This window comes from Gavia stellata, chromosome 6 (assembly GCF_030936135.1).
Source record: "Gavia stellata isolate bGavSte3 chromosome 6, bGavSte3.hap2, whole genome shotgun sequence".
Lineage (NCBI taxonomy): Eukaryota > Metazoa > Chordata > Aves > Gaviiformes > Gaviidae > Gavia > Gavia stellata.
In genome coordinates, this window is record NC_082599.1 from 2,235,041 (window position 1) to 2,262,644 (window position 27,604).

The window sequence follows — 27,604 nt, forward strand, 5'->3', positions numbered from 1 at the left end:
TCACTTCTTCTTTGCTGGGGCTTTGGCATTCCCACCAGCCTTGCCATTAGTTTTGGCGCTTCCTCCTGATTTCACTGCTTCACCTTCTTTTTCACCTTTCTTCCCACCACCTTGTTTCTTGTCAGTAGTGTCCTTTCCCCCCTTTTCTCCCTTTTCTCCTTCTTTCTTTTTGGCCCCATCCTTCCCTTCTTTCTTGGATCCTTCTTTCTGCTCCTTTTCACCATCCTTCTTCTTGGAGCCTTTGGATCCATCTTTCTTACCCTGAGCCTTGTCCACTTTTCCAGATACAGTGGGAACTTCTTTTTTTTCTTCTGCAACCTGAGCTGTATGAAAGGATGGAAAAAGAAAACAGGAAAGCGGTTAACTTGGGTTGACACCAGCCAGGAAGAGGGCAAAACTCCTGCTCCCTGCTGGCAAATCTTGGACAAAGGGAAAATACTTCTACTGGGGCTTTGTCCGTACAGCTGTTTTCCTCACTGACTACCAGTTTTCGTGTCTTTCTTTTGAGAAGGTAGACGAATGGGATAAAGCAGAACTTGTAATTTCAAGAGCTGGGTTGTGGACCTATTGGAGGAAATGGCTCCCGTTGGCAGGAACTGATCCATGAACTTTGTAAGCACAGGCCATAACCATTTCCCAATAATGACATTCAATGTAGAGTTGTCTCCTTCCACAAGAAGGAACAGAAACATGTCTCATGCAATTCAGTACAGAACTAGCTTGGGTTTGGTTTTGGGGTTTTCATTTTGGTTGGCCAGCTTTTCTAATTCTTCGTTTTCCTGTATGGGGTATGTCTCCTGCAGCTGAGAGTGGATGGTAAGCATTCTGCTGGGGATCTTTGCTCTCAGAGACAGACAAGCAGAAGATGGCTTGCCCAGCATGGGACTACAAAGTAGGCTTAGCTTATGTCCTGTCCACATCCAACCACCATGGGACTGGCTTCCTATCTGTACCACTGTAATTAAGGGCATACCATGGGCATATAGCAATTAACTTTAGTGCATTGTAAGCTCTGTTTTGATATGTTTTAACACACAAGCCATATTAGTTATAGGAAGCTTATAATATCTTTACTTATGAAATATTTTTACTTAGGAATACCTCGGAATCAGTGGCCACATTTCAGGTGAGAAGACTCAGAAGTATCACATTGGCTCTGCAGACTTTAATTATTCTGACAAAGGATTTGGTACCAGAAAGCTTTTCCTCATCATTCTTATTTTTCTTCTATAAGAAGTGGTTCATTTTCTCAAAAGTATTTCTGACCTCAGAGCTTGATGCACTGAACTTCCATCTCAAGCTGCAACTTGACACTTAAACACAGATCATATTTCTTATATTTCTTATGGAAAGTTTTTCCTTTGCTCAAGACCAGCAGAGTGTAAAGTTTTGCAAAAACAAGTGAAAATGTGTTAAGTTTCCCATGACCTTCTTCTCTGAAAATCCTCAATATAGCACTCAGAAATGTAAATAGATACCCATGTTAACACAACTTAATAATTAAAATCAGCCAAGATGTAGCAATGACCTGGGAGTGACCTCAGCAAATGGAGGATGATTGGTCACTGTTTAGCACCTAAGCTAAGTCAAATTATTTCACATTTGTCACAGGCTAACGAAAGACGACAGTGAACTGGCTTAGGAGGTAATTTGGTATGGGCCTTTGGTGAGATGTCTCAGCCCTTACCTGGAGCCACTGGACTCCAATCTGTTTAAGTAGCCCCAAATGTCCCATTGCTATGGATATCTGCAGTGTCACTTTCAAATTGCAGCAATGTATTACAGGTGAGAATCAAACCTGAATTTGTTATGTTTACCTAAAATATTGCTTCAGCACACACACTAAACAAAATATTATCCTTTGACCTTGGGAACTGGCGATTCATTTGCACATACAAATGGGAATAGAACAATACAGACTCTTTCCTACCACCACAGGGGAAATCCTGCCATCTCATATTAAAAAAAAGGAGATGGAAGAATAAAAAAAACCACCACATATCTGATTCCTGGACAAATATAGTAGCAACCAGGTGAACTCCCAAAAATGTCAGCTGGAGCAGCCTCAGACCAGAATACTTGAAGATCTCCCAGGCCATGGACCCAGACAGTACATCTCCACCTAGAGCAAAGGCCAAGCCCTGCTTATACTTCTCCCACAGACTGGGAGACAGAGCACAAATGAATCAATTTGTATGTAACATTTTATACACTGAAACCTAAAGTCCATTTTATTTATGTCCAGTGAAAGGGCTTGCCATATATAACACTCAAAAAAGTGCATGGAGAGCTATTTGGCAGTTAGAATATTCCACCATAGTAAATGTGAAGTAGGGTAAAATAATGCCAAGAAATGAGAGTATTTAAACATTGTAATATATTCATGATTAATATCATTTGACACTTACAGAAATCTTTAAAGCATTTAATGGCCACTCAGTAATTAGAATCACTCAGGTCATCTCTCTCGCCTTGACTGGGTCTACCAGGGGTTGTCATGGTATAAGTATATAAATAGTTGACAAATACATACATCGTATTTTATGACTGCATAAATCAAGGTGGGTTGCCAAATGTCAGTGGGGTGACATGGCAGAGCATCGCGCTCTGTACAGAGTACAGATGAAAATAAAAACGCAGAGATGAAGCCCAAGGTTTGCATACTTTCCACTGTAATGCCTAAATCATGTAGTGAAACTTTTTTGGGGACAGGATGCACACTGATCACAGAAGGAGGGCAGACCAGTGGGTTTGATCACACATAGCTTTTCCATCTAACACTTTAGGTGCTGACAGCTGAGTCAGTCCTGTTGGGTCCCCAAGATTGGAGACATAAAGGCGTTTTTAAGGCACAATTTGCCCCTTCCACTTTAGCACCTCCCCTACTGTGAAAGGAATCACATCTTTTTTATTTCCCACCGTGGATAAAGGGATAAAGTTAAGACAACTAGTGCGGATGCAGACTTCTCCATAGATGTGGATAATGTGCTTGTGGTTAGATGACTCCCACCCCAGTACTAGTTCCTTCAGGGCAACTTGGGCAGATTTATATCTGACCCCAGAGGGCTAGGAGCTTCAGAGCACACGTATTCATGAGCCATTACCAGACATCAGCAGCCACTCAAAAATATGTTATCCACCAACCTCCCACCCTGCATTGTGCCAGGACCATAATTCTGGGCTTCTCAAAAGGTCAAAGGGTGGTCAACTATTCGACTTATACATTTAACTGGATAAAATTTAGGTAGTCTTTATGGTGCAGCTGACTTCCCATAAATTGTTTTCTTGTGGTAATTTGTTCATGCTGCAATAATTTACCATGGTCTGATTAAATCTACACCAAAATAGCCAGCCTTTGGATGGAGTGCATGTACATGTTTGTGGGTTGTAAAGGCTGCTTAAAGGAGAACAAAATTTATTAGCATTCTGGGGTGAAGTGGCCATTCTGCTGCCCAAATACCCTTTTTGTCTCTTCTGGATATTCTCATCCTTAAGTTAGTGGTTTTCCAGAAGTAACAGCTAGGCAGGAAGAGGATGCAACAGCAAATGAGTGAATTTGGCTTTCTGCTATCTACAGGCATGAGCCTTCACACCCTCTGGGATCTACTGATAGCTGGTCCTTACAGAGTCAGAATTTTGTCTTTTGGGCAGGAAATTGAAGGATACAATACTAGGCAGTTCCATGTGTGGTTGCTCATACATGTAAGAGTGCATTAACTAGACATTTGGATGACCTTTGACTTTAAAGTAGGTTAAGAGTATTTAATTGTATGGATAAGGGCTTATTCATGCCAGCTGGATTCAGCTCCAGAGAGTGGTCTGAGCATCCTCAGTTTATAGTGTAGGCATAGTCAGATGTCTGAACATCTCTGAAATACTGAGGTATGTGCACGTTCCTACTGTTAAGCACGTAGTTCTGTATTTTGCTGGTGTAGGACTAAATTTCTACAATTATGTTATCTGCCTCTTTCACCAGTTTCATGGACTGAAGCATCAAATTTTGAGTCAAGGAAACTCCCAGTTTACATGAAGCTACAGACCACAGGGCTTGCAGAGACACAGGAAAGAGAAAAAAAATCATAAAAAGGTATGGAGAAACTAGAGGTGAAATGCAGAAAGGGAACTGAGAAGCAGAGAGTCCAAGGTATGATGGATCTCATCAGAAAAGAGAAGCCATAGACAGAAGGAGAGGAAGGCAGTCCCCTAATTTCCTTGCAGGGCCATTTCATCTTCTTCTTTCACCACAGGCAGGGAGTTGAGAGGTCTGGACTGGACATGACCAGAGAGAGTTAGAAGAGTTTCAGTAGAGCCTAGGGTACAGAATCAGGAAAGATGAGTGAGAGGAGCAGAGACCAGTGACAGAAATACTCTTGGCCATCCAAATGGGGCAAGCCATTTATGCGTAATGTGAAACTCTAACAACTCTTTTTCTTTCTACTGACACCCCACCCTCAACCCAGGAACTGGCCCTTAAAATGAATCAGACTCTCTGGAAATTTTAAACATGAACTTCAAATGAATGACCCTGACTTGTACCAGTGGAGAAACTGTCCCTTTCATCTAAATGACCATACCTGTTGCCACAGATGCTGCAGCTTTAGTGCATGCAAATGGGAGGTGTTTACCAAGTCATGGCAATATCTTAACGGTTGTGCCCAGGGAGCCACATCATTGGTTTACATTAGGGGAGGACTTGGTCCTTTGCATTCATGCATACAGAAAGCAATCCCAAAAGAAGAGATGGGTCTCATGTGTATGTGTGAGCAAGGGAAGTACCTCCAGGGATCTCTGTCAGCTCGTTGAGCGGTGGCACAGTCTCCAGTTTGTCTGCATATGTCTTGGCTGCTTGCCGTTGAGCATATCGTGCCTCAATCTCTTTCTTTGTCCGAGGAATCCGGCACTTGAAGATACAGCAGAGCGTGATAACTGGGAAAAGAGAGAGGGAAGCAAGAGTATTCAGTTTAGTCAGTAGATCTCTGTCTAGTGCAGGTTGGCCCATTTACAGTGGGGAGACAGCAGGAAGAAAAATTAATTTTGGAAGAATTTCTTCCTGTGGGAACATCAGTGGAAGTACCTGTGTGAAGGATATGGTCACACAGTCTAAAGCAATTGAGTTACCTGAAAATAAAGAATTACCACTCTTCAGCTGAGCTGAGCACGTCCTTTCCACCAAAACCAATGTAAACCATTGCCTTAAACTACATGTGCCACTGGTGTTTCTAAGCATCAGAGCACCATCAACTTAAATTCATTATCTCTTTGGAAATGACAGCAGCAATTAAGATGTACTGTCACCCTTCAACAGTGTGTTATTGCTAGAGGTTCCTGACAACACATCTTAGCGATTCATTTTTGTGGTAGGTAGATGCTGGGGCTGTGGACCTCCAGCTGAAGAAAACAATGAGGAGTTTGGCATGGAAACACTGTAAACCCTTCAAAATAGATCCAGAACAAGAGCTCAATATATGCCTTAACTGACTTTCATCCAAATCCATTTAGCACAAGCCAAGAATTGAACACAGATCTCCTGACTCCCCTCATCATGCTCTTACTATTCCATCATGCTTCTTTCCATGAGCTAGGCTTCTTTACATGAGTTAAGGATTCTGCTGATGCTTTTACTCCTAGTAAGAAATATTTTCCCTTCATTCAAAAACCTACACATTATTTCAGAATTTTCATCTGCAAATCTAATCACGATTCAGACAATTTATTGTAATGAAAGCACTATTAGTTGGTTTCCTAGATTAGGAATTCACAGGCTTGAGAAGATCATTGGTTCATCCATGTACCACTTCTGACAACAACAAAGCAGCAACTTCAGGGAAAAGACCAATGAAACTTGGAAACAGGTAATCATAAAAATAGTTGGCCCATAGGTCATAAAAACATGTTAAAAAGCATGAGATCTCATGGTCTCTATGTACTTCTGAGTTGCTTTTTTGTGGGCATCTTTAAAATAGTTTGAGGCATTCTTCTATTCTAAATAAAAGTTCACATTTCCAACCTACCTAAGTTCTTAAGCTCATTTATATACCTTATGGAAATGGGTTCTGCAGGCAAGCAGAGCCTTGTGCTTGGAAAGATGTTGTATGATCAGTTTTACATACTCTGTCTCTTAGTTTAACCGGAGTTCCCCCATGCTGCATCAACGTTATGAGAAAGGAGCAAGCATCCAACTTCCCGTACACTTCAAAAGTCAGGTAATCTCCTCTGGCTTTATATCACCATGAGCAATGTATTAGACCTTTGAGACTAATCCAAGGAAATGAGAGAAATAATCTGTATGTTTGGTTCCAATGTGAGTATTTCTCATTCACCAGGAGTAAAACTATTTTGCAGACAGCCTTCACAACACAAAGAATCATAGAACAGAATCGTAGAATCGTTTAGGTTGGAAAGGACCTTTAAGATCATCAAGTCCCACTGTTAACCTAGCCCTGCCAAGTCCAACCATTAACCTATCCCTGCCAAGTCCACCACTAAACCATGTCCCTAAGGACCTCATCCACACGGCTTTTAAATACCCCCAGGGATGGGGACTCCACCACCTCCCTCAGCAGCCTGTTCCAGTGTCTGACAACCCTTTCAGTGAAGAAGTTTTTCCTAATATCCAGCCTAAACCTCCCCTGGCACAACTTGAGGCCATTTCCTCTTGTCCTATCACTTGTCACTTGGGAGAAGAGACCAACACCCACCTCACCACAACCCCCTTTCAGGTAGTTGTAGAGAGCGATGAGGTCTCCCCTCAGCCTCCTCTTCTCCAGACTGAACAACCCCAGCTCCCTCATCAGACTTGTGCTCCAGACCCCTCAACAGCTTCGTCACCCTTCTCTGGACACGCTCCAGCACCTCAGTGTCCTTCTTGGAGTGAGGGGCCCAAAACTGAACACAGCATTCGAGGTGCGGCCTCACCAGTGCCGAGTACAGGGGCATGATCACCTCCCTACTCCTGCTGCCCACACCATTTCTGATACAGGCCAGGATGGCGTTGGCCTTCTTGGCCACCTGGGCACACTGCTGGCTCATCTTCAGCCGACTGTTGACCAACACACCCAGGTCCTTTTCCACCAGGCAGCTTTTCAGCCACACCACACAGACCATTTGCTGCTGTAAATTTTACTCCCTAAAAGTTTGTCCTGTACTGTCCAGCCTCTCCTAAGTAAAGAGGGATCATGTTAACCAGGAACAAGATCTGCATGACCTCTTCATATAACAAAAGAGAAAAGGAAAGTACACTTTTCTCAGTGTTTTCAGGTTGGTGTAAAGTTACCAAGGAAAATGTAACATCTCCTCTATCTATTTGCTCAATTTTGCTGCCAAAAATATCACTCCCTTTAAAGCGTTTGCTGCAGAGATGTTGTAGTGGAATCACACTCGGGGCCATCGAAATGTCACAACAGGAGGAGACACCTGAAGCTGAAGTGAATTGCCCAAAACAACATGAAATTGTAATAAACTGTAATTGGGGAAGTAATCAAGATGCTTTTATCCTTGCTCTTCCATGAGGGTCAGCAACAAGCTGAGGGTAATTGAGCTTTTACTTGTCTTACAAAAGGAAGGCAAGGTACCCATACGGTGTTATTGGCAGCTTGCAGGTGGGTGACGTACCACATCTGGAAAGCACACAGCTGGGTCTGCCCTGCTGTTCAGGGCAGCAGGATTTCACTGTGCACCTGCCCACAGAGCCTGCTACAGCTCCGTCACAATCAATGGATGACACAGACCTTTTCAGGCTAGCAGACAAAAAAATGCCCCGTAGCTGGGCAAGGACTCAAGGCAAGGTCAAACTAGACATAATTATGCATTTTTAATAGTGACAGCAAGCAGAGAAACAATTTACTGGGGGGAATGGGGTACGTGCTTTTTCTCTAACCACTTTTAAATCAAGTCCTATTGTTTTCCTAAAAGCACTCTGGAATTCAGCTAAGCCAGGAAATCCTCTACTCACATTTGAGAAAAATTTGCCAGGAAAATTAGCGACATATTTCCCGGAGATTGGTAAATGATAAGACTGTCAGTGTTCAAGTCAATGCCTTTGAAAATCAAGGACAAAATGCCTGCCAATATCACAGTAGTTGGCTTAGCCCTACGGGAAGGAGTAGGGGTTGTTGTATCTCTCACAGTTCCACTTCTTTTCAACTACTAAGTACAAAAATGCTAGTTGCTGCATGACAACCATGAGCTGGGCTCTCTCTTTAACTTTCTAATGGAGATGAAGTATTACACTGAGGTACTGGGGACTTATGTTGTCTTAGGATGTGAAATGATTCATAACCAGCCACTGGAGCAAGAGGGTTATGTGAAAATAACACAGTACTATTTGTATCTCCATCCCCCTTGCAAGTTGTGCTTAATGTGCAGCTCAAGTCATGCAGGGGGGCTAAGTATTGAACTGAATGCCATTATCTGCTTAAAAGAACAGGCCAGTGAATAAGATTTTGGTACAGGAGCTTTAGGACACTGAAACTGATGCCAGAAATTATAATTTCATTGCTAGTGGGAAGTTATTGACTGTTAGATATCTTTGCTTTTTCCTCCAGGTCAGACACAGGAGACGGAGTGGGTGGAATTCATTCGCTGGGGTTTATGTGTCCCAAAGCTAAAGATTACGGTCTCAGACAGTCACTCTAGGCTCCCTTTGTCGCTGATGGAGAGAAAGAAGAATCTCTACAGGGTGATTAATCTCATCTTATGACAGAAATTTAAGGTATGCCAAATAAATCATTCTCTGCAACTGCCTTTCTCCCCATTAACTACAAAAAGAACTTGGAGTGACCGGTCTGACACAGGACTGTGAAAGAGCTGTGACCACCTGGAGTGAGAGCCAGAGGCGGGACATTGTGCTCTAGGGCTTCCCGAATTATGTCAGAGATCTACATTTAGGGGTGTGAACTGTTCCCTCAGTTGGAATAGGTGAATGTCATACTTTGGAAGTTAAGAGTGAAATGTTTGTTGCATATTAGAAATTTGGAGCTATCTTAGCATTGTTTCTGTTGTGCCTGGTAGATATTTTAAGTTTTTTGCTGCTTCAAACCAGTGAGATTATATTTGCTCCACTGATAAATTATCCATCAAGTGAACCAGAAAGCAATGTAACCTGTAATGTTTCCTGGGCATTTGTTGATGCCAAGGTTAACATTATTTTCCACTGGAAGAGCAGAGATTTTTTTTGTTCTGAAGACAACCTGGGAAACTGAACGTGCCTGTAAGGGTTCCTCCTCATCATTACCCTTTCTGGGGTTTGGCTGCCTGGGTTCACAGCCAGATGAGAAATAATGCAGCTGGTGGCCTTCAAAGGAGGAGTTAGAAGAAAAGGGGAGCCTCCACTAAGGCTTCTTCTAACCTGCTTCATCACTACTGACTTGGCTGGGTCTGACGCCAGTTACACTTAGCCATCATGTGAGGATGGTTGGTAATGAGGATTGCTGTTTAAAAATATCCATTCCTATAAGATAACAGATCAAGAATTGGACTGTACTCTCTTCCATGAGAGTTAAACATCAAAGCAATACTCTTACAAAAGATTAGTATGTGATGTGGCATCAGCTGAGCACGTTAACTGATAGGCCTGTGTTCTCAGGGTAAAAGAATTACAACACTAAAAAAAAAACAAACCCTACTAAAAACCTCCATGAGGGTTATACGAACAATGAAAGTAGCTTAAACAAAAAGTTTTTGTTTGGGATATGAAAATGCACAGGAATATTAATTGCAACTCAGTTGAATAGTGGTAACTTGACCACTTTTGATTCTGGGTCCATAGGATGAAGTATTTGGGGGACCAGTTAGCTTGAGCATTTGTTATTATGCTTTTCTTCTGACAGGCAGATGACCTGACTTCAAGCGTTGAATGTCTGCTTTATATTAAACATTCACCAAGTCTCTTATTCCCCAGGTGAATGCTTTAATCACACTGCTATCAAGCAATATTTAGCCCCTTTTTTGATGCTGTGTGTCTCCTTTTCCTTTCCAGGATTTCAGCTTTCATTTTAATTGTTGAGAAGGCTTCTAAAAAGTAGCCTGAGTAAACTATTGCTTGCCTGACGCTATGGTGAGCTTAAAGCGATCTCCATAAGATGTATCAGTGCCCCATTTTGGACATTAGGAAATGGCCTCAAGTTTAGAGGTTTAGATGGGATATTAGGAAAAACTTCTTCACAGAAAGGGTTGTCAGACACTGGAACAGGCTGCCCAGGGAGGTGGTGGTGTCCCCGTCCCTGGGGGTATTTAAAAGCCATGTGGATGAGGCGCTGAGGGACATGGTTTAGTGGTGGACTTGGCAGCGTTTGGTTAACGGTTGGACTCAATGATCTTAAAGGTCCAACCTGAACAATTCTATGATTCTATGATTAGCACCATGGAAGGTCCATGAAAATATTCACCATCAAGGCTTGCAATGGTGACATTATTCATGGTTTCTCTGCTATCAAACTACATAAAGCAGAAGAAACATCCCGTGCGACAAAATGTAGTGGAGTCATTTTCAATTCTGTCCGTTTTCTCAGCTTTTCTGTATTAATAATACATGGCCTTATGATACTGTGATAAGCAGCATTTTCCACTAACTGCACAATTAAAATACAAGCTTTTTCTTTTTCAATAGTGTGCTGTGGATTGCTTTGCTGTTTGGCTTCTAAAAATAATTTTCTCACCTATTTTTTTTTTTTTTTTTCATTTTCAGTTACCTGACATACACGGTTGAATTCAGCCACCTATTCTGAAGGAACATTTCTGTTTTAAATTAAAAAGTCAGGTCTGATCCTCCACGTGGTGTTCTCTTTCCACACTGAAGATTCAAGCTGACAACGTATCAAATCATTTTTCATTGCTTCTGCCAGGCTGAGCATGTGAAATGTAATTTTTCAAGAAGGAAAAAAATACTTGGTGGTTGTTTATGAAATGGGTATTTTAAAGGAGTCAAGTTTCTGCTATCTATGATGACAAAAGAGGTATTCTAAGTGATATATAATTTTACTCTTCAGCATATGCTGAAAAACACTGACTTGGGAAATAATGAGGACTGTGAGGCTTGTTGCTTTCTGGATTTTTAGCATGTTTTCATTATTTTTACAGGGGACAATGTCTTCCTAATACTCATATCCAGTACTATTCAGGTTGGAGGAGCTGAGAAATGACCCCAAAAAACTATCATTGGAAATACAGTAACAGAGCAAATGTTAAACACATAATTTCCACCAACAATTAGATGCTTGTGACTAAATAACGGCTGTGTGTTTACTGCCACCGGCTCAAACTAAAATATTATGTTTCGTAACTGAAGCAAGCTAAGAGCATACGCAAAAGACCGTGAAAGGAGCTCTATTGGCTTAAACTAAATATCCCTGTGGCCAAGTTATCCTGTTCCTGGTCTCTTTTTTCTTTTCACTTAAGTGAATTTAGCTCATCAACAGTAACACAGTTGCTTCTAGTTTAGCTGGGCAGTAAATTTAAACAAAGAAAAGAAGAAGGAGAGAAACAACTTGGTTCTCCTAGGAGCTGGGAAAGATGTAAATATCTTCTCCAGAGACTGCTTGGTGTAATATTTCAGCAGAGCTATGACTGAGAACTGAACAGTTTTATAAATTGAATGGAAATTGGCTGCAATACACAATAGGTTTGTTCCCTTTGAAGCTGAAAAAATACAGTCTGCCAATGAAGCATTTAATTAACATTTAGCAAAGTAGCCTGTGCTGTTCTGAGTTAATCAGGCAGCCATTCCATTGTTAATAATGCAAGCAATTAATGCAGATGTATTCAATGGCAAGTTAACTGCAGCACTTGTGTTTAAATGCTCTTTGAGAAGCCTGGAGAGTTGCTTACTGTATAACTACAATGATGCTTTAAGGAAAGAACTAGGATATTTTGGCTGTTCAAGCTGCTTAGGGCAGTGTTAATAACTGGCTAATTGTGATGATGCATTGATCAGAGAGGGCTACTAAACTCTTAAGAAAATTAGTTAGTGCTTGGGTGGCTGCTTGTAGGACTGGTCCACCCTGAGTGCTCAGATGCTGAGCTGCTGCTGCTGCTGGTGCCTGAACCACCTTATTTAAAGATGCCACTGCTACTACCAGAGCTATTGCTCTGCTCTAGTACTTCAGAAGAGGTCCCTGAGCTGGGCTCCAGAAGAAGGAGGCTTTCCCTCTAAAGGGTGTGCAACCACCTCCAGGGCATGTAACTGCATCCGGACTTGGGATCCGGCGACTCCGGATCTGCTCTCTTCTGCAAAACAGAGAGACATGGATGCTAAAAATGTCAGATTGAAACTCCAGGTTGGAGATGGATTAGATGCCTTCTCAAAATCCTTCTCAGCCCTGTATTTTATCCCACTCTATGGCTGTTCTTTCAAGGAAAATCTAGTACTTGGGTTAAAGTACTAATGTCCTAGCAAGCAAAAACAGGAGCTGAAGAATGAAGAGATCTAGATTGTAGTCCCAACATTTGTGCCAATATGACTTGAAGCAAAACGTGTTTTTAAATATGTCCACATTTGTAAAATGCCCTGAGGATATGCTGAAAGAACTGCTGCAAAGGGTCAGGGCTGCTCCAATATTTGCTCAGCCATCAAGCTTAACTACGCCTCTCCGCGTGATACTTTCCTGGTGCCTGGAAATGCGGATCTGTCCACACCATTAGATCGCATCATCTGACCTCTCTGCACATCACAGGTTATTATGTTTATTTACTGCCTGAGTGAAATAACTTGTGTTGGATTGAATCCCACCTTACTCTGGGGAGAGCTGTTAAGGAGTAGGGAATGTGGCAATGTTTAATCACCCTCCCTGCCACATTTATTTCTCAAATTCTCATTTGAATTGACCTGGTTTTAATTTCCAGACTCTGCTCTCACCCCTATCCACCAGAATAAAAAGAACTTTAATACTTTTATTTTTTCTTTTCTTTCTGAAGTCCTTCAATGCTGCAATCAAGTGGCCTTTTGATCTTCTTTCCACCAAGCTAAACAAAGTGAGTTCAGTGAGGCTCTTGTTTGAAGACCTTTCTCCAGGCATCAAACAAAGGTGAGGATTTGGGGGCTTTTTTTTCCTGCAAGCCTCTGGTTTTTTCAGCATTTGTTTTCATACATAGGCACAAGCATCTCACCAGGACAGCATTCAGAGGTCAACAAACCTTCCTACCTCTCACTAACCCACACTAATACATTCAAATAACTCTTCAATGCAGCATGACCCTGAACTGTGTTGCTTAACTGATTGCTTTGCTCTGATAACAGTTACTAAATTTTACTAATTATAATTTAGTCACTGAATGTTTGTTTATTTTGTAGATGAGGTCTATATTCCTTTCTCCCAACCACAGATCCTTGCTTCTGCTGTCATTCATTGCATTTTGTTTGAACAGATTCAGCCAACTCCCTGCATTGCTCCTTCCACCTCGTGGGGTTTTTTTTTATTCTCCTCCCTACTGGCAAGGAAGACAGCTTTAACAGCAGCCACTTTGTATTTTCTCTGAGCTCACCAGTGAAAAATATGGATTAGGGTTGGACCTCTCATCAGAACAAGTGTTACCTTAGGAAATTTTGATTTGGTCAAAGTTAGATTTCTGAGCTAGGAAATGTTGGGTGGGACAAGAAGAAGCAGGTATTCACTGGGAGCTCCCTGGAGCATCCCTATAGATCCAGACAGGGTAGCCAGGGCACTTGAGGACACAGGTCATCTCATCCTTAGGTAAACATCTAAAGCCAACAGATTAATTATCCCCACTTCTCTCACCTGGTCAGTCTAGATGCCTGACCTGAAGGCATCTCTAGATAGGTGAGATGAATCATAGTGACAAAGTCCATATTAGATGTTTTGGCTGGTAATCTGAGCTGTTAATTAACAAAAGTCCTAATTAAAAAAAGCTTCTGATTGCTTATGCTTTCTATCTCTTTCCTGAGGTCTTTTATGCCTGGTGCAATAGCTCCTGAGGCTAGGGTGGAGCTCTCTAACCTTCTTTCCCCACCATCCCACCGTAAAGGCTGGGAGCAGGGGTGGGATTTACCATCCCAGGGGGGTGAGAGATTTGGGACTGAACCCTCTCCATTGCCTCCACGCAAGGAGAGCAGCTGTCACAAGGAGGAACCAGCGCTGCAGCTGTGTGAGACAAGATCTAAGGATGATTGTTTCATCTAACAAGGAGAAATACCTTTTGTCAGGCATTTATTCAAAATGTAGTCAATAAGCTGGGCCTGTCTTTTCTGTCAAACTAGACCTAGCAACAAAACCCAGGATCCCAACACTCCCCACAGTTAGTCTTGTGGCTTGGGAAGATCAAAACCAGATTTGGATCTAGTCTGTGCAGCTCAGACCTGTCTACCCCCAGACCTCATGTAGTGCTATGGATACACACAAATTTCAAATCACAATTAATTGCAAGCAACATATGGCTACTACCTACACTCATTTACACCAGCTGAGAAGTGGGGGTATGGGCTGTTATTTACTCTGCCCTGGGAATCTGCAAAATCCCTATTGTTTGGTGTTAGTTGGGTTTTGTGCAAGATGGTGGCTTGTGCCTGTTCTCCACACTGGGTAGAGAAAATGCTCTGGGTGGGTTAGCCATGAAATTGCACATGAAGGGCAAATGGGAATTAAAATTATGATGGTCTACTGAAATAACCATAGTAATACTAAATCAGAACATGAAGAGTTAACCAAGGGGGTGTTCCCAGGAAGGCTGCAAATCTGACTTTCACTTTCCAAACCAAAAAGTGGATCAGAAGTGATACTCGCTTGTCCCAAGCAAATCTCAAGCACACCTGTACATCATGCACTGTGCCATACAGCAATGCAGCCTCTCCTCACAGTCCCCATCGCTGATGCCAGAGTCCACCTGTGCACAAATCTGCACTCCATCACCCCATTGCCTCTACCATGAACGGTCACCGACTGGAAGGGTGTCTTGGGAAGATGAAGAAGCAGGTTAGGCTTCCAGCTGGTGGGGACACCCACAAAAAGGAGCTGTTTTGGAGCCCCACCATGGTCCAACATTCCAGTTCTGCTTCTTGCAGACTCCAGACGCAGGCCCCTCTGTGTGACCTGACAGCTGTCACCTTTAAGAGAACCCAGCCCCAGGCAACGGCATCTCCAATGCTTTTTAGCTGATAGGGATCACAACAACTAATTTTGTAGTGGCCTCAGGGCTGTGTGTGTGTGAACATGCACAATGGAAGTTTAAGATACCATTATTGTACAAAGTAGGAACAGCATAGGTCATCTGTTATCAAAATAATCAGGAAGAAAGAATATTTACTTGTTATTAATTGGAGTACATAAAAAATGGTCCTTTGTAAAAGACATTAACTTTCTCTTAAGCACCCTGTTTTGTGCTCAGCTTGAGCTACATATGCTGGTGCCAATAAGTCTGGGGGCTTGGGCTATTTTGTAGGCACACAAGTGCAGGATAGCTCTAAACCAAAAGGAAATGTCTCACGTGTGGTAAGAGGTTTCCATGTGAGAACCTGGGCTGAGGGCAAAAGAGAGGCTCAACATATTGTCTCCATGTAAAAGCCACCCCTTGTCCCAAGTGATGTTTTCTGTGATAGGGGACAGTACTCCTCCCCTCTCATCCACCTCTGCACATACTATTCCATGCACCCTGATGAGTGTTTCTTGTATGCTGGCCTGCTGTGATGCCGCGCTTGAAGATAGATGTGAAAGCCTCTGTCAGAAAGCACTGTGGGAAGCATCCCTGAGCCAGCCTAAATTATCCGTGCCTCACTGGAAATTCTGCACATTAATGGAAACATCTGGGTGGTTTTGCCATCCAAAAAGTAATGGTTATTTAATAGTGTAAATCTTTCGCCTGGCATTTATATTTCTACACCAGCAGCAAGTTAGTAAATAAAACCTCTAACACTTCAAATTAAACTGTGCTCAGTTAATTGCATTCAAGATGTTTAACAGCTTTGTTGGTGCTCGTTAAATAATACTTGATTCCTGGGAACACGTTTGTTCAGTGTGAGCCTCCCTTGTACTCTCACACTATTCTATACTCCTCTTGAACCTTTGACAGGTTCAAGGGAAAGGCTCACAGTTTACACAGGCAGGTAAGCAAAAGCTTTGCATTCGTGACTCCCGAGCATCGCTCCTGATGACAGACCTGCTTCTTCAAGTTTTCATGTCTGTGGTTATATGTCAGGAGAAAAATTACTGATGCTCATGCCTGGGTCTACATGTTACTATTTGACTGGCATGGGTGAGAATGGGAAAGCGCCTCGGGTAGGACTTGCAGAAGGACACAGAGATAGGGGAAAAGATCAGAACTGAGCCTCCGACATTTGCAATCAGCTTATGCTTTAGCCCACTACTTTGTCAATCCCCAGCCAGGTAAGCCCTACTTCCCAGTAGTACTAGACCTGGTGTGGACTACATGTAAGGATGTGCAGCAAGCAAACTTGTTTCCATGGCCCCAGAGCTGTTCTGGAGCCACTAAAACACCAGCACTGAATAATACCAATGAATTAAAAGTCCGCCACTCATGGATACAAGGTGGTCTAAAGTCCACCTCAGCAGTTCCCTGGCATAACAACTGGGTACCATCCAAAGCCAGCTTGGTCTTCAGCTTGAGTTGAGCACAAGGCATGAGCTCCTGGCTGGAACACTGCAGTGGGATGCAGTAACAGCTCTGCTGCAACCCCACCCCACATGGGAACCTCCTGCTACAGTTCCATCCTACCTTCTTTCACTTTCTCCATTCAACAGAGTACAGATTCAAAGCAGGATGAATAGGAAAGGGGTCTCTCCCTGCCTGTGGTATCTGAGATACATCTGGTTGACATTCTACATCAAGCTGGCATGACACAGAAAAAGGAGGACTCTGGGCAGGAGCTGAGAGCCATTGCTTCCTCTTCACAGCACTGTCCCTCCTCCCATCACCCTCTTCATGCCCTCTCCCCTCTATTCATGCCTTTCACTCCAGAAGGATATGCCAGCAGGGATATCGAGGCATTTTGTCCTACATCCAGAGCCAGTTGTTGGATTGCCTATGCAGAAATCAGCAGGGCATTACTCAAAGAGGTGCTGCCTGTATTCTCCCTGGTGGGCTGCTGTCAACAGGCTCCGGGATGTACATAAACAAGGAAACCAGCAGACCTTGAAAACAAAGTAACATCCAGAGAGGAAAACAAACAGCCCACAGGGCTGCTTAAAAATGTTGATGGTGGTTATGATGCCAAAGAAAAGGGTGAGTCAATGGAGAGCACGCTGGGCAAGCCTTGGGCCAGCTCCTGGCTTTCCCAGGGATGGATCAGGACAACCCCATCCTCCATCACAGCACTGCAGTTTGCAAAGGACAATACTTTCGGTGCAGAGTCCTCAGTCTTTGTGGATGAAACAGGCTGTGCAAGATTCCAAGGTTATGACTCAATCCCATCCTATCAGGGCGACAGTGTTGGGCCTCAGTTCCCCATTTACAGCTTTCACAGGACAGGAGAAAAAAAAAAAAAAAGAAAATGCCAGACAAGGAAACCAGATAGCAGTGCTCCTGAGTGAATCAAATCCTCCTGACAGCTAATCTCAGTTTAGTCATCCATTGTTGTCTCATCAAAGTCTCTCCAAGAAAGAGCGAGACAGATGCAACCGTTGTCTCTGCTCATGCCTGCAAGGGGTCTCCTTTCTTATCAACCAGCATTCAGAGAAGCAATCCAGAGTGGCTGAATTATGCCGGGTGCTGAGAGGCAACCCTGATAAGGATTTCAAGGCACACTGTCAGGACACTTGCTCTACTTGATTCAAATACCCAAAAAAAAAAGTTTCCTTTAACCAAGGACAAAAGCTAAAGTCCTGGGGGCAGAGGAGCAACAGTGAGTTGACCTACTCTGTGTGGTACCAGAGAAACTTTCTTTTTCCTCCCTTTCTTTCCAGATTTTTCCCTGTAGAGGTTGTGCTTGCTTTAAAAATGAGCTCTCGTGTGCTTTCTCCAGTTGTAGCAAAAAGACTTGGCATTCCTGATATTTTAGTAGGTGAACAAGAATTGTGTAATGATTGCACACATCCGTGAGGGTTATACCGCCAGCATCACCTGAATGATGCTCTGCATGTGCTACAAAGTTATATTTTCTACTGTGGGCTGCTTTACTCCCAAAGACTTTTTCCCCTCTTGTGATATATCTTATCACAGAGCAGAAACATGGGAAAAAGATGGAGATGGATGGGTCCAACAGAGAGATGCTTTCATATGGCATCTGTTGGTATCATCTGCTGCAGGACGGACAGGAAAGCCTTCTGCTAACGTGTGCAAACACTTCATCTTTTCTGGTCTCTGCTGGGCAGAGCTAGGAGGCATCCCGTTTGGTTTGTAACCTACACAAAAACCTTTTTATGAGTTACAAGATTTCCCCAGAGGCTTTTTGACCATTTCAGTGGTGCGTGTTGATATATAACATGCCTTTATGTGGGGTTTTTTAATTTTTTTTTTTTTTTTTTCATTAAATGAGGAAATGTCAGAGAGTTTTGGATTTGGCTGCTTTTCCTGCCTTTTCTTATGCGATGATGCCATCTTGTGGAAGTTGCTAAGAGCAAGAGTTGGGACCACACTAGCTCATATCTATATTTGCATGTTCTGTCGCTCAGCAGGTTTGTGGGGTGGAAGAGCGTGGAGGCTCTGTCATCCACACTTGGTGCATTTCAGGGGTGGGGGCACTCTGGAGTAGCTCTAGTTTGGTCCTGTGGCTGCCCTTAGCAACTACCATGCATATCTGGGACCGTAGCTTTCTGGGGCAACTGTTTTCCATTTCAACTGAAAGGAATTCAATTCAAGCGCTCACCCACAGTGTGAGGTAGCTAGGGGCAGTAACTTTAAAAGCATCTCAATTCCTCTCCTTATCCTCATTTACTCCTCACCTGAATTCACATGACAAAGTAGACACACCCTTGATAACAAGGTAGGATGGTAAGCTAATGGGATCATGTGCAGGCCCTGAGAAGACCTGGAAAGGATGCTCTTCTGGCTCCCAGTGCAGAGGGGTAGTGCTGTTAGAGGGTTGTGCTACCCTCTTGCTCTGAGTGGGAAGCTCCTGGAACCAGGAAAAGGAAGCCATACCAAAGCTCTTCTCCAGCTCCTGTCCCATTAGAAAAGTAGAATATTGCCTAGTTTTCTGGACTGATACCAAGGCAGCCTCCACGAGCTCACTCACAGAAAAACCTGTGTCGTCTTCTGAGAGTTAAAGCTTTGCTGGTAAAGCTGGGGAACCATCGATGCTTTGGGGATCGCAACACAGAGGAGGAGGAGGAGGACGATGTTGCTGGAGCAAGATATGAGAAATCGGTGAGAAGTGACTGTATGATTCAGTTGTTCTAATGTCATTAAGTTTGTACCTGCCTTGTTTTGACTTGGATCACAGACTTGGTAAATAGTTGCTGTCTTCACCAAATACCTGTTGTTTTCATAAAGCTGATTAAGCTGGTATGCTTGCTTTCAAATCCCCTCTGCTCATTGAAAGAAAACTTCTTTAAACAAAAAGGCTGTAACAGAGCAGCAGAGCCCTGAACTGAATCCATTCCACGTAGTGATGCACTGGATCTATTTATTACTCTGAGACTCAGCAAGCCAAAAACCTGTGATGTCCTAGCAAATACTTTCCTACCTCTCCAATAATATATCTGTAGCAGGCTGACATAATAGTTTGATTTTATTGAATCGCCTCTGTGTGTTAATGGGAACTCAGACCTTGAAGCAGGTGTTACTTCACTGAATTGAATATAACCTATTTGTTTGCTTGTCTAAACACAGATTCTTAAAAGTATTTTAGTTTCTCACAATTCATTCCTTTCAACACTCTAAATACACAGGCTGTACCTTTCTTTGCATGTTGTTTTCTATAATACATTTCATTTCTGGGCCGTCACTAGATGAGTAAACTTTCATGGATGTTTGCTTCTTGCAACCGATATTTTTAGGCAACCAAAAAAAAAAATCCTCTTAGTTTCTTTTCTGCGAGCAGGGCACCATCTGATGTGCTGGCAGACTTTCCAGGCTTCTAACCCTAAATAATCTGGTAATGCCAAAGGCAATTTCTAAGGAACAACAAAACAATCAGACCTACTGGCGGGAAAATTTCTTTACAATGTGCTGCCCCCAAACCAAGAAAAAAGGGATAAATAAACCCCTTCACCTACTTGCATTTTAAAGCTCCTGTTGTTAATTTTGATGCCTATTTCACACGGTGTATGCAGTCACTAGGGTTAAATACTTGACCATGTTTGCTTTGCTCTATGGTGTTTCTTGTAATTGTTTGCAAAGGGTGTTGTGGCATGTGATGAATTAACATAAGCTTCACTGATTGAGAGCAGGCAAATTATAGAAATAATTATCTCTCAGACTTTGGGTGTAGGCTGTGGCGTTTTCCCAGAAAGGGCAATATGAGGGGAAAAGAAAACAGAGGAAAATGCTTGTACTTGCTTTGAAAATGTGAACGTCTGGTTTAAACAGAGCACAGGAACACAACAGGAAGACTATCGGGGGAAGGACTGATACAGGCTACCCACAGCAGCCAAAGAGGAAGCTCTGGCAACAAGAAGTGACTTGATTCCCCCAGTATCAGCAGAGGCAGCACCACACAAACTGCTGTGCTCTTTGATTAGGGCTACCTCTAGATGCAGGTTTAGCAGCAAATTAAAAAGTAACAGGGAGCACTAGAAATCAGTTGTCTGCCATACTATGTCTTTAGAGCTGGCCCAGCAAACCCACGTTCTCCTAAACAGGCTGCTTGTACGTCGGGGTTGGCATTGCCAGTGGCTGTTCTCTGTTTTGGAGAGTGCTCATCACTTATGAGGAGTGAGAGCAGAAGTGATGCGGAAAGGTAGGGCACTCAAGGCCTTCCTTTAGTCGCTTTAAAATTCTTCATTGCTACACTTGTGAAATTAATTTCACCAAGCAATTAAGGCCACAAGCCAGAATGAGAAGAGAATGGTAAAAAAAGCCTAGAAGATTTAAATGTACCTAAGCCCATATGACTGGATGATGTCTTTCCTGCAGTGGGTAAGGATTTGAGGTGATCTCCAAGTTGACGGGATGTACCTTCAGGGACTGGGGACAGGCTCTGTCCCTTTGCTCACCTGACCCTAACAGGCAAAAGAGGAGGTTCAAGGGAATTGTAGATGAATCAGTGTAACTTCATTTGCTGGAAAGATGCTGGAAGAAATGAATTAGTTAAACACTTGCCTAGAGAGTAACAAGAAGATGGGAAATAGAAATGGACTTATCAAGTTTGACTGGTATCACGCTGATCTATATTTTTTTTTTTTTTTATAAAGGGGAGAGCAGAAGATCCTTCCTTTGAATTTCGGTGGGGTTATAGCAGTGTCCTGAGTGATATTCTCGTAAGGAAGCTCATGCTGGCAGTTTGCAGTGGACAGTGAGGCTAGCTTACATACTGTTCCCAGAGAATGAGCTGCAAGGGGATGAAGTTGGATGAAGACATTCAGGTTGGGAATCGGCCATACCCAAACAGATCCTCAAAGTGTGCTGATTCCATCCCGCTGCAGCCACCAGGTCTGAGCCAATGGCTTCCTAATGCCTGGATCCAAAAAAAGGAGATTTTTCAAGTCCTGAAAGCCCTGCTAAAATCAAGCTGGAAGTCTTGGCACCCAGAATAGGAGTTAGGGACCTTGATGCCAGATCTGGCTGTGACTGCAGACCTCTTGAGGCTTCTCAGCATGTGGGACAGCACCACAAGAAGTCACATACAGTTTTTATGGCTGTGTGACAGGGCAGGACCATGGCTATAACAGGCATTTGGGCTTGAATGTGGTACTGCAGCTGAAAACAGTCCCAGCTGTGGCACAGCCCTATACTATCTCTTCTTCTCTGGGATGCCACCAGCTAGGACCTGTTGATCAGTATGTTGCAAGATAAAGCCATGGTGGCCCATCTGTGGTCCCTTCAAAGACCCCACCTGCCTCTGCCTGCTGCAAAACCCCTTCTGTGTGTAGCCCTGTGATGCCAGAGACCAAAGAGCCTCAGCCTGTGACCTCCATGGCCATTTGGTCTGTAGTCCTCCAGGAACAGGTCCTACTTGGGGTCGTGCTGTGGTTGGTGCAAGGCAGAGAATTATGACTTACTGACTGCCAGGACAAAGATGGCAAAGATACCAATCACCTGCCAGAGGCGCAGCCCCCAGATCACCACCGTCTCTGAAGTGACAGGGTCTGGTTTCTTTTTCGGAGGTTCTGTGGTGGCCTGGGAAAGAGGGAGAAAAAAAAAAAGAGAAATGTCGTTTAAGATTTGCAAGGGTCCCTAAAACAGTCAGAAAGATGCCAATAGCACAGGAGATGGTGGACCCCAGTTTACTGGCCCCCCCAACAATTTGGAAATCTTTGCGGAATAGAGACTTCACTAAAGAGCTTTTATCTAAAGCTTTTGCTGTTTTGAAATTTATCTGAAGTATTGCCAATTTTCATGACTACAAAGAAAATATTTTTGCTGTTATTTCTTAAAGTCCCAGCTTTTTCTAAAGAGTCCATCTCCTGCGGTCAGGAGAAATTTCTTATATTTAAGTGGAGCCCATGGCCAGGTAAAGGCAAGGCTCTAGTTTAGGCAGGGGTCAAACCCTAGAGCTTTGGCTTAAAGCAGCCCCCACTGGAGGGGGATCAGCCCCTGTTGCGCTATCTCACAGCTGGCCCCAGCAGCCTGACCTCCAGGAGGAGAAGGAGGATGCTCTGGGTGCCTGGAGAGTAATTTCTGCCTTTCTCCTGAACCCTGGAGAAACACTGCAGAAGAACTGCTAGATCAAATAGGACAGAAGTTGTGTGTGAGACAGCAGTCGATGCTGATGTTGGAGTTTGGTTGTCTGTTTCTATTTCTCTCTTCGCGCTCTATTGTAAGACCTGCCAGGAGGACGGTGCAGCTTCTTCCCTGCCTCAGGTTAGGGTTTGGGTGAAAGCTGTTGGGTCTGTTCCCCTTCTTGGTGCACATTCCCTTCCTGACCCCACATCGGTCCCTTTTTTCTTTGCTCAGACTTCATAGGGCCTGAGAGGGGGGCTAGGGCATGGTGCACACTTGATTTCCACCTTCTTTAACTGCGTAGTGACTGTCACAGCCTACAGCTAGCCCACTGCCTGAAGGAGCGGTGCGGGAAGGGACCAGGTAACTCAACTGTTCTGTCTTGGCCCCACTAGAGCTGCTATAGGGGTAGAGGATTTGTCTGCTGGGCAGAGATGGCCCTGGCCAAGCCTGGCTCACCTGCCCTGGAGGCAGGGCTGGCTCTGCTCCCAGAAAAGATGTGAATCTTGTCTCCGGTTGTCCTGCTGTGGAGCTCCTCCAGGCATGTACCTCTGTGGGGGCTTGTGCCCCAGCTCTGAATGTCTACGCTCTGATGTGGTCTTAACCCACCTTTCTAGATAGGGAATACTCCTCTGGAAGGGAGCAAGACCCTAAAAGTGGAGTAACCTGCAGTGCTGTGGTGTTGTTTCATAGCTCCTTGGCTTTAAAGATATGAGTGGGAGTAGGATTCAACCTCTTAAATGCAGTCATCTGGTCTTGTCTGAGGTGTTGTGGAGCATCCTCCATCTGCCCACCCAGCAGGGCACAGGTCTTGCACTGTGTCACACGTGCCAGCTCCCGTACTCATGTCAGATACTGTAGGACACCTCAAATGGCACTAGACTTCATAGTAATTTGACAGCAGTGACTTCATCATCTGTGGGTTCGAAACAAAATTGGGAAATCTCAGATCTACACCTTGCACTGTCTGCTTCATGTCACATGAGCCCCCAGTGCCTCAGTTTCCCCACTGGTAACAGAGGAACGTCGCTGCTTCCCTACTTTTGCCTTGAGATATTTTGAAGGGAAATGCCATGTGGATTTGATACAGGGACAGATACTGGAACTCATCTATACCTTGAGAAAGGACACTTGATTTAAATCCCTTTGTCACTGGGGAATGAGGAGTTGATGGACCCTTGAAGGGTAGTACAATGCGCAGGCAGTAATTCCCACACAGCATTTCCTCTAGCTGTCAAAACAGCAAAGCTGAATTTGGGATGGTTATTCGAGTTGCATTTAAGTGCTGGGGATTCAATCATGTTGCTTTAACCCTGCAAAGTTAATGACAGAAAGCACAGATGTGAGATTTCGTGAAATGCAATGGAAAATGGTTCAAAATGGGTCATTCTGGGCTAGAGGCTCCAGTTCTCTAGCCAGAGCTCTGATTCTCCCAGCTCCAGTAGTATGAGAGATTCATAGCAGCAAGGAGAATATACCGTAGGGAGATTAAACAACACGGACAACATCAAGGAGTGGCAATTAAATCTTAGACCAGGGATCCTATTGCTTTTTTAATATATATAAATAACAGTAATGAACAAACAGCGTTTGCAATGAAGAATTTGGGTAACCTGTATTTGCTGAGAGCCCTTGCATTACTTGAGAACACGTTAAATGTGCAGAGAGAATCCAGTTGTGCTGTTAGTCCAGGAGGAAGGTCCTGGCTTCTCTCATTTTCGCCTTCACATGAATAAACCACAAGACTGCCTGCTGGCAAGGTGGTGCTGTTTTGTTTCTTTTTATGTTGTAGCTTGCAGGTTCCTTTTGTACTTTCATGCATATATATACATACATTGTGATCTGGAAAATAATTCAAGTAGGAGACATTATACCAAATGCCTCTGTTCCTTAAAAAGATCTTTATTTTTACAATTAAGTGGACTTTTCCTAGCTGTAAGTGTACTTTTTCTTTCAATTTGCATTTGTTTTGGGGAAGTAAATTTTTTAGTGGTGTTCTCCGTTAAACAAAAGTCTTGAAATGAATAAGTAATTAATTAAAATTAAATTTAAAAAAAGAACTGAGAGAGGTCTGGTATTTTTATTCATTCATAAATATACTTTTTCTAAGCAGTCTTGCTTCCATATTTTGGTTCACTGATGAGAAGTTTGACTAAAGAAACCTGCTCTTAAATTGGCTTGTAGCTGTTGCGTTAAGCCTGGTTGTCATTCAGAAAAGCACGTCTTTAATTAGTTAAGTTATTCAGGCTAACAAGGAGGTCTTTGAATTAAATTCTGTGGCTTGTACTGTATTAAAGGTCAGAAAAGATGTGATAATGTCCTGTTTAGTGCATGACTACAAAAAGAGAGGGGATTTGGGCAAAGAGGGGAGTGTGTCTGATGCAACATGAACAGCGCTTTAGTTTCCAGCTCCTGAAAATGCTCTAGAACTGAGGTGTAAGGGGAGAATTAGAAAACAGGTGAAAAAATGAATTAATAATCATGAGAGCCTTATCTTGGGAAGATGATGTGAGCTTTCCTTATGTGGTTTAGTGGTGATTTGGTTAGTACTTCAGATGAGGTGAATTGCAATCTCAATTGCAGCTCCGCTGACTACTGGGTAGATCTTCAACATCTATGGGAGAGTCTGGGGCAAATAGCCTTACAGATACTTGTCTTTGCCAGAAGAAACTTCTCTGGAGTGACCATTTAGATGAAAACTGGACAAGGACCTGATGGCCTCTATAGTAGCTAGGTGTTTGACAAACAAGGTAGCTAAGTCTCATTGCAGATCTAGTCCTTAGTTCTTGTGTGCCTCAGTTTCCCATCTCTGAAATGGGGTTGAGCACATTTCACAGGTGTTTTAAGAGGACACATGTTACTAGTCAAATAGGTTGTCTAGGCCAACTCCTGTGGTCCCAGTGCAGTGATGATATGGTAGGGTCACACATACCAACACGCAGGATTTATTCTTTTGGCTGACAACTTAGAAAATCAGAGGTTAACAACCCTTATTACCAATGAACTTCATGTTATGATGTGCCGCGGTGCAGCAAATCATAGGGTTAATGTGAACTTTCAGAAGGGTTGTTAACAAAACACCTTCATTGCCTTATATCTGAGTGTAGGATCTGACCTGAACTGGCAATAGCCTTTTGATAGAAGCTGAAAACACTTCATTTCTTAAAACAACCTCCTAAAGAGGCACATCTGATTCCCTGCAGTGCCCTTCCCCTCTCAGCCCATGAAAGTGCTGTTAAAACACAGCCGTAATGGATACTACAGAGTGAATTGGAGCTGGAGCTGCTCTCCAATTACTTGTCTATTTGTGCAATACAAACCATATTTTAGTCTCTTCCTAATGAAGGATGCTTCCCGCCGTGTCTGGAGTGCTTTGTTTCCCAGGGGCATCCTATTTAGAAGCCATCTGTGGTGAATAGGATTGTTGTCTGAGCCGGTCTCTTCCAAGCTGTCTTGGCTACTCAGCACCACCCGGCCACACCTCATTGAAATTTGTGACAGCCACCCTTCTCCCATAGCGCAGGGACTGGCCATGGGGCATCTAGTCCTCAAAAGCCAGAACTGCTACAGGTGAACTAAGGGAGAAAGAAAGTCTGGCCAGAGCGGTGCAGTCTTGTAGAGGCATCCGGGACAATCAAAGAAGTTGGAATCTGTAATACTTTACACTGAAAGATCTCCCTTTTTTTGCTCCTTACAAAGCATCCAGCAACAAAAAAAGAAATTGAAGCTGCTGCGGTAGACAGCAGCCCTGAGGAGAGATCACGGCAGTGGTTTAGGTTCAGAAAATTTTGTCTAATTAGAAGTGCTGACCCCAGAGATCTAAGTTTACTTCCTGCCTTCGATTCAGTTTTCCTTACTTACTACTGATCCTGGAGTTAACCGCTAGAGTAGCCTCAATCTGATTCACAGGAGACTCTTCACTAGCAGTAACTTGGCATGATTTTTGCCGTTTTGTGAAGCTCAACTCTCCAAGGGATGGGTCTTTTCTTCCAGACTTGTGTCTGATGGACAACTGGGAAAGGGAGCCAGATATTAAGAGGAAAACTTATGAGAAAAGGAAATTGTGGGGCTTCTGCTGGAACTGCATATCTGGCTAAGTCTTAAGTGCACGTCAAGAAGGGAAAGAGAGACAAACAGGGTCATGGTTGGTGTTAGTCCTGCCAGGGTTATACCAGATGGGAGCAGAGGTGAAGGGTTAGCTGTGAGGATGACCGGAGGTTTAAGGTTGACTGTAGTTGCTACCTTAGACTGTCTTAGGAGCAGGTCCCCAAAAGACCTAAAAAAGGGCAGGGAGGGGAGCTGCAGCACTGGAGGTTATCATGCACATACTGCCTGCTCAGCTGAGCCTTGCACATTGCCAATAGTCCTTCCTTCCATCTGCCTCGCTGTGGCACTTGCAGGCCTGTGTTGCACAGAGCAACGCAATGCTCCACGCTTTCTTGACCGTGGCGGAACACTCAGTGTCCGTGGTGGTCTGCTACAAAGAGTCCGAAGACAAGAGAGAGGCTGTAGCATTACTCTACATCCAAGAAGTGTGTTCCTTCATGAGGGTCTGCTCTGGAGAGACCCATGCTTGTGGGTATATTCCCTGTCTACAGCTGTGGAGAGCAACCCTTTGTGGGTCACTGTACCTGGTCCCGTCTTATGATCTGCCATGGGGTATCTCGTGCACCAGAACCTGATGATCTTCAGCAGGTTGTTTTACTTTACAGTTAATGATTATCAGCAATAACCGTATGTATTGTGTCCCCAAAGAATCCAGAATAAATTAAAAAAGAATGCAAACTGCAGGTCTGAAGGTGGGGGAACAAGAACCCACCTTCAGCTCCATGGCTTGGAAGTAATGGTACCGGTTTTCTACAGCACGCACAGTTTTTGAGTC

The 27,604-nt window shown here is 43.6% G+C and overlaps 1 protein-coding gene across 1 annotated transcript; it reads right to left on the bottom strand.

Annotated features, from left to right (window-relative positions):
- TMIE (transmembrane inner ear) lies at positions 1-27,553 on the bottom strand. Its single transcript, XM_059818768.1, has 4 exons — positions 27,542-27,553; positions 22,062-22,179; positions 4,777-4,926; positions 1-323 (listed from the first exon to the last, which is right to left on the bottom strand). Exons 1-4 carry the CDS (start codon positions 27,551-27,553, stop codon positions 1-3), a joined length of 603 nt encoding a protein of 200 aa, XP_059674751.1.
- Positions 27,554-27,604: the final 51 nt, after the last annotated feature.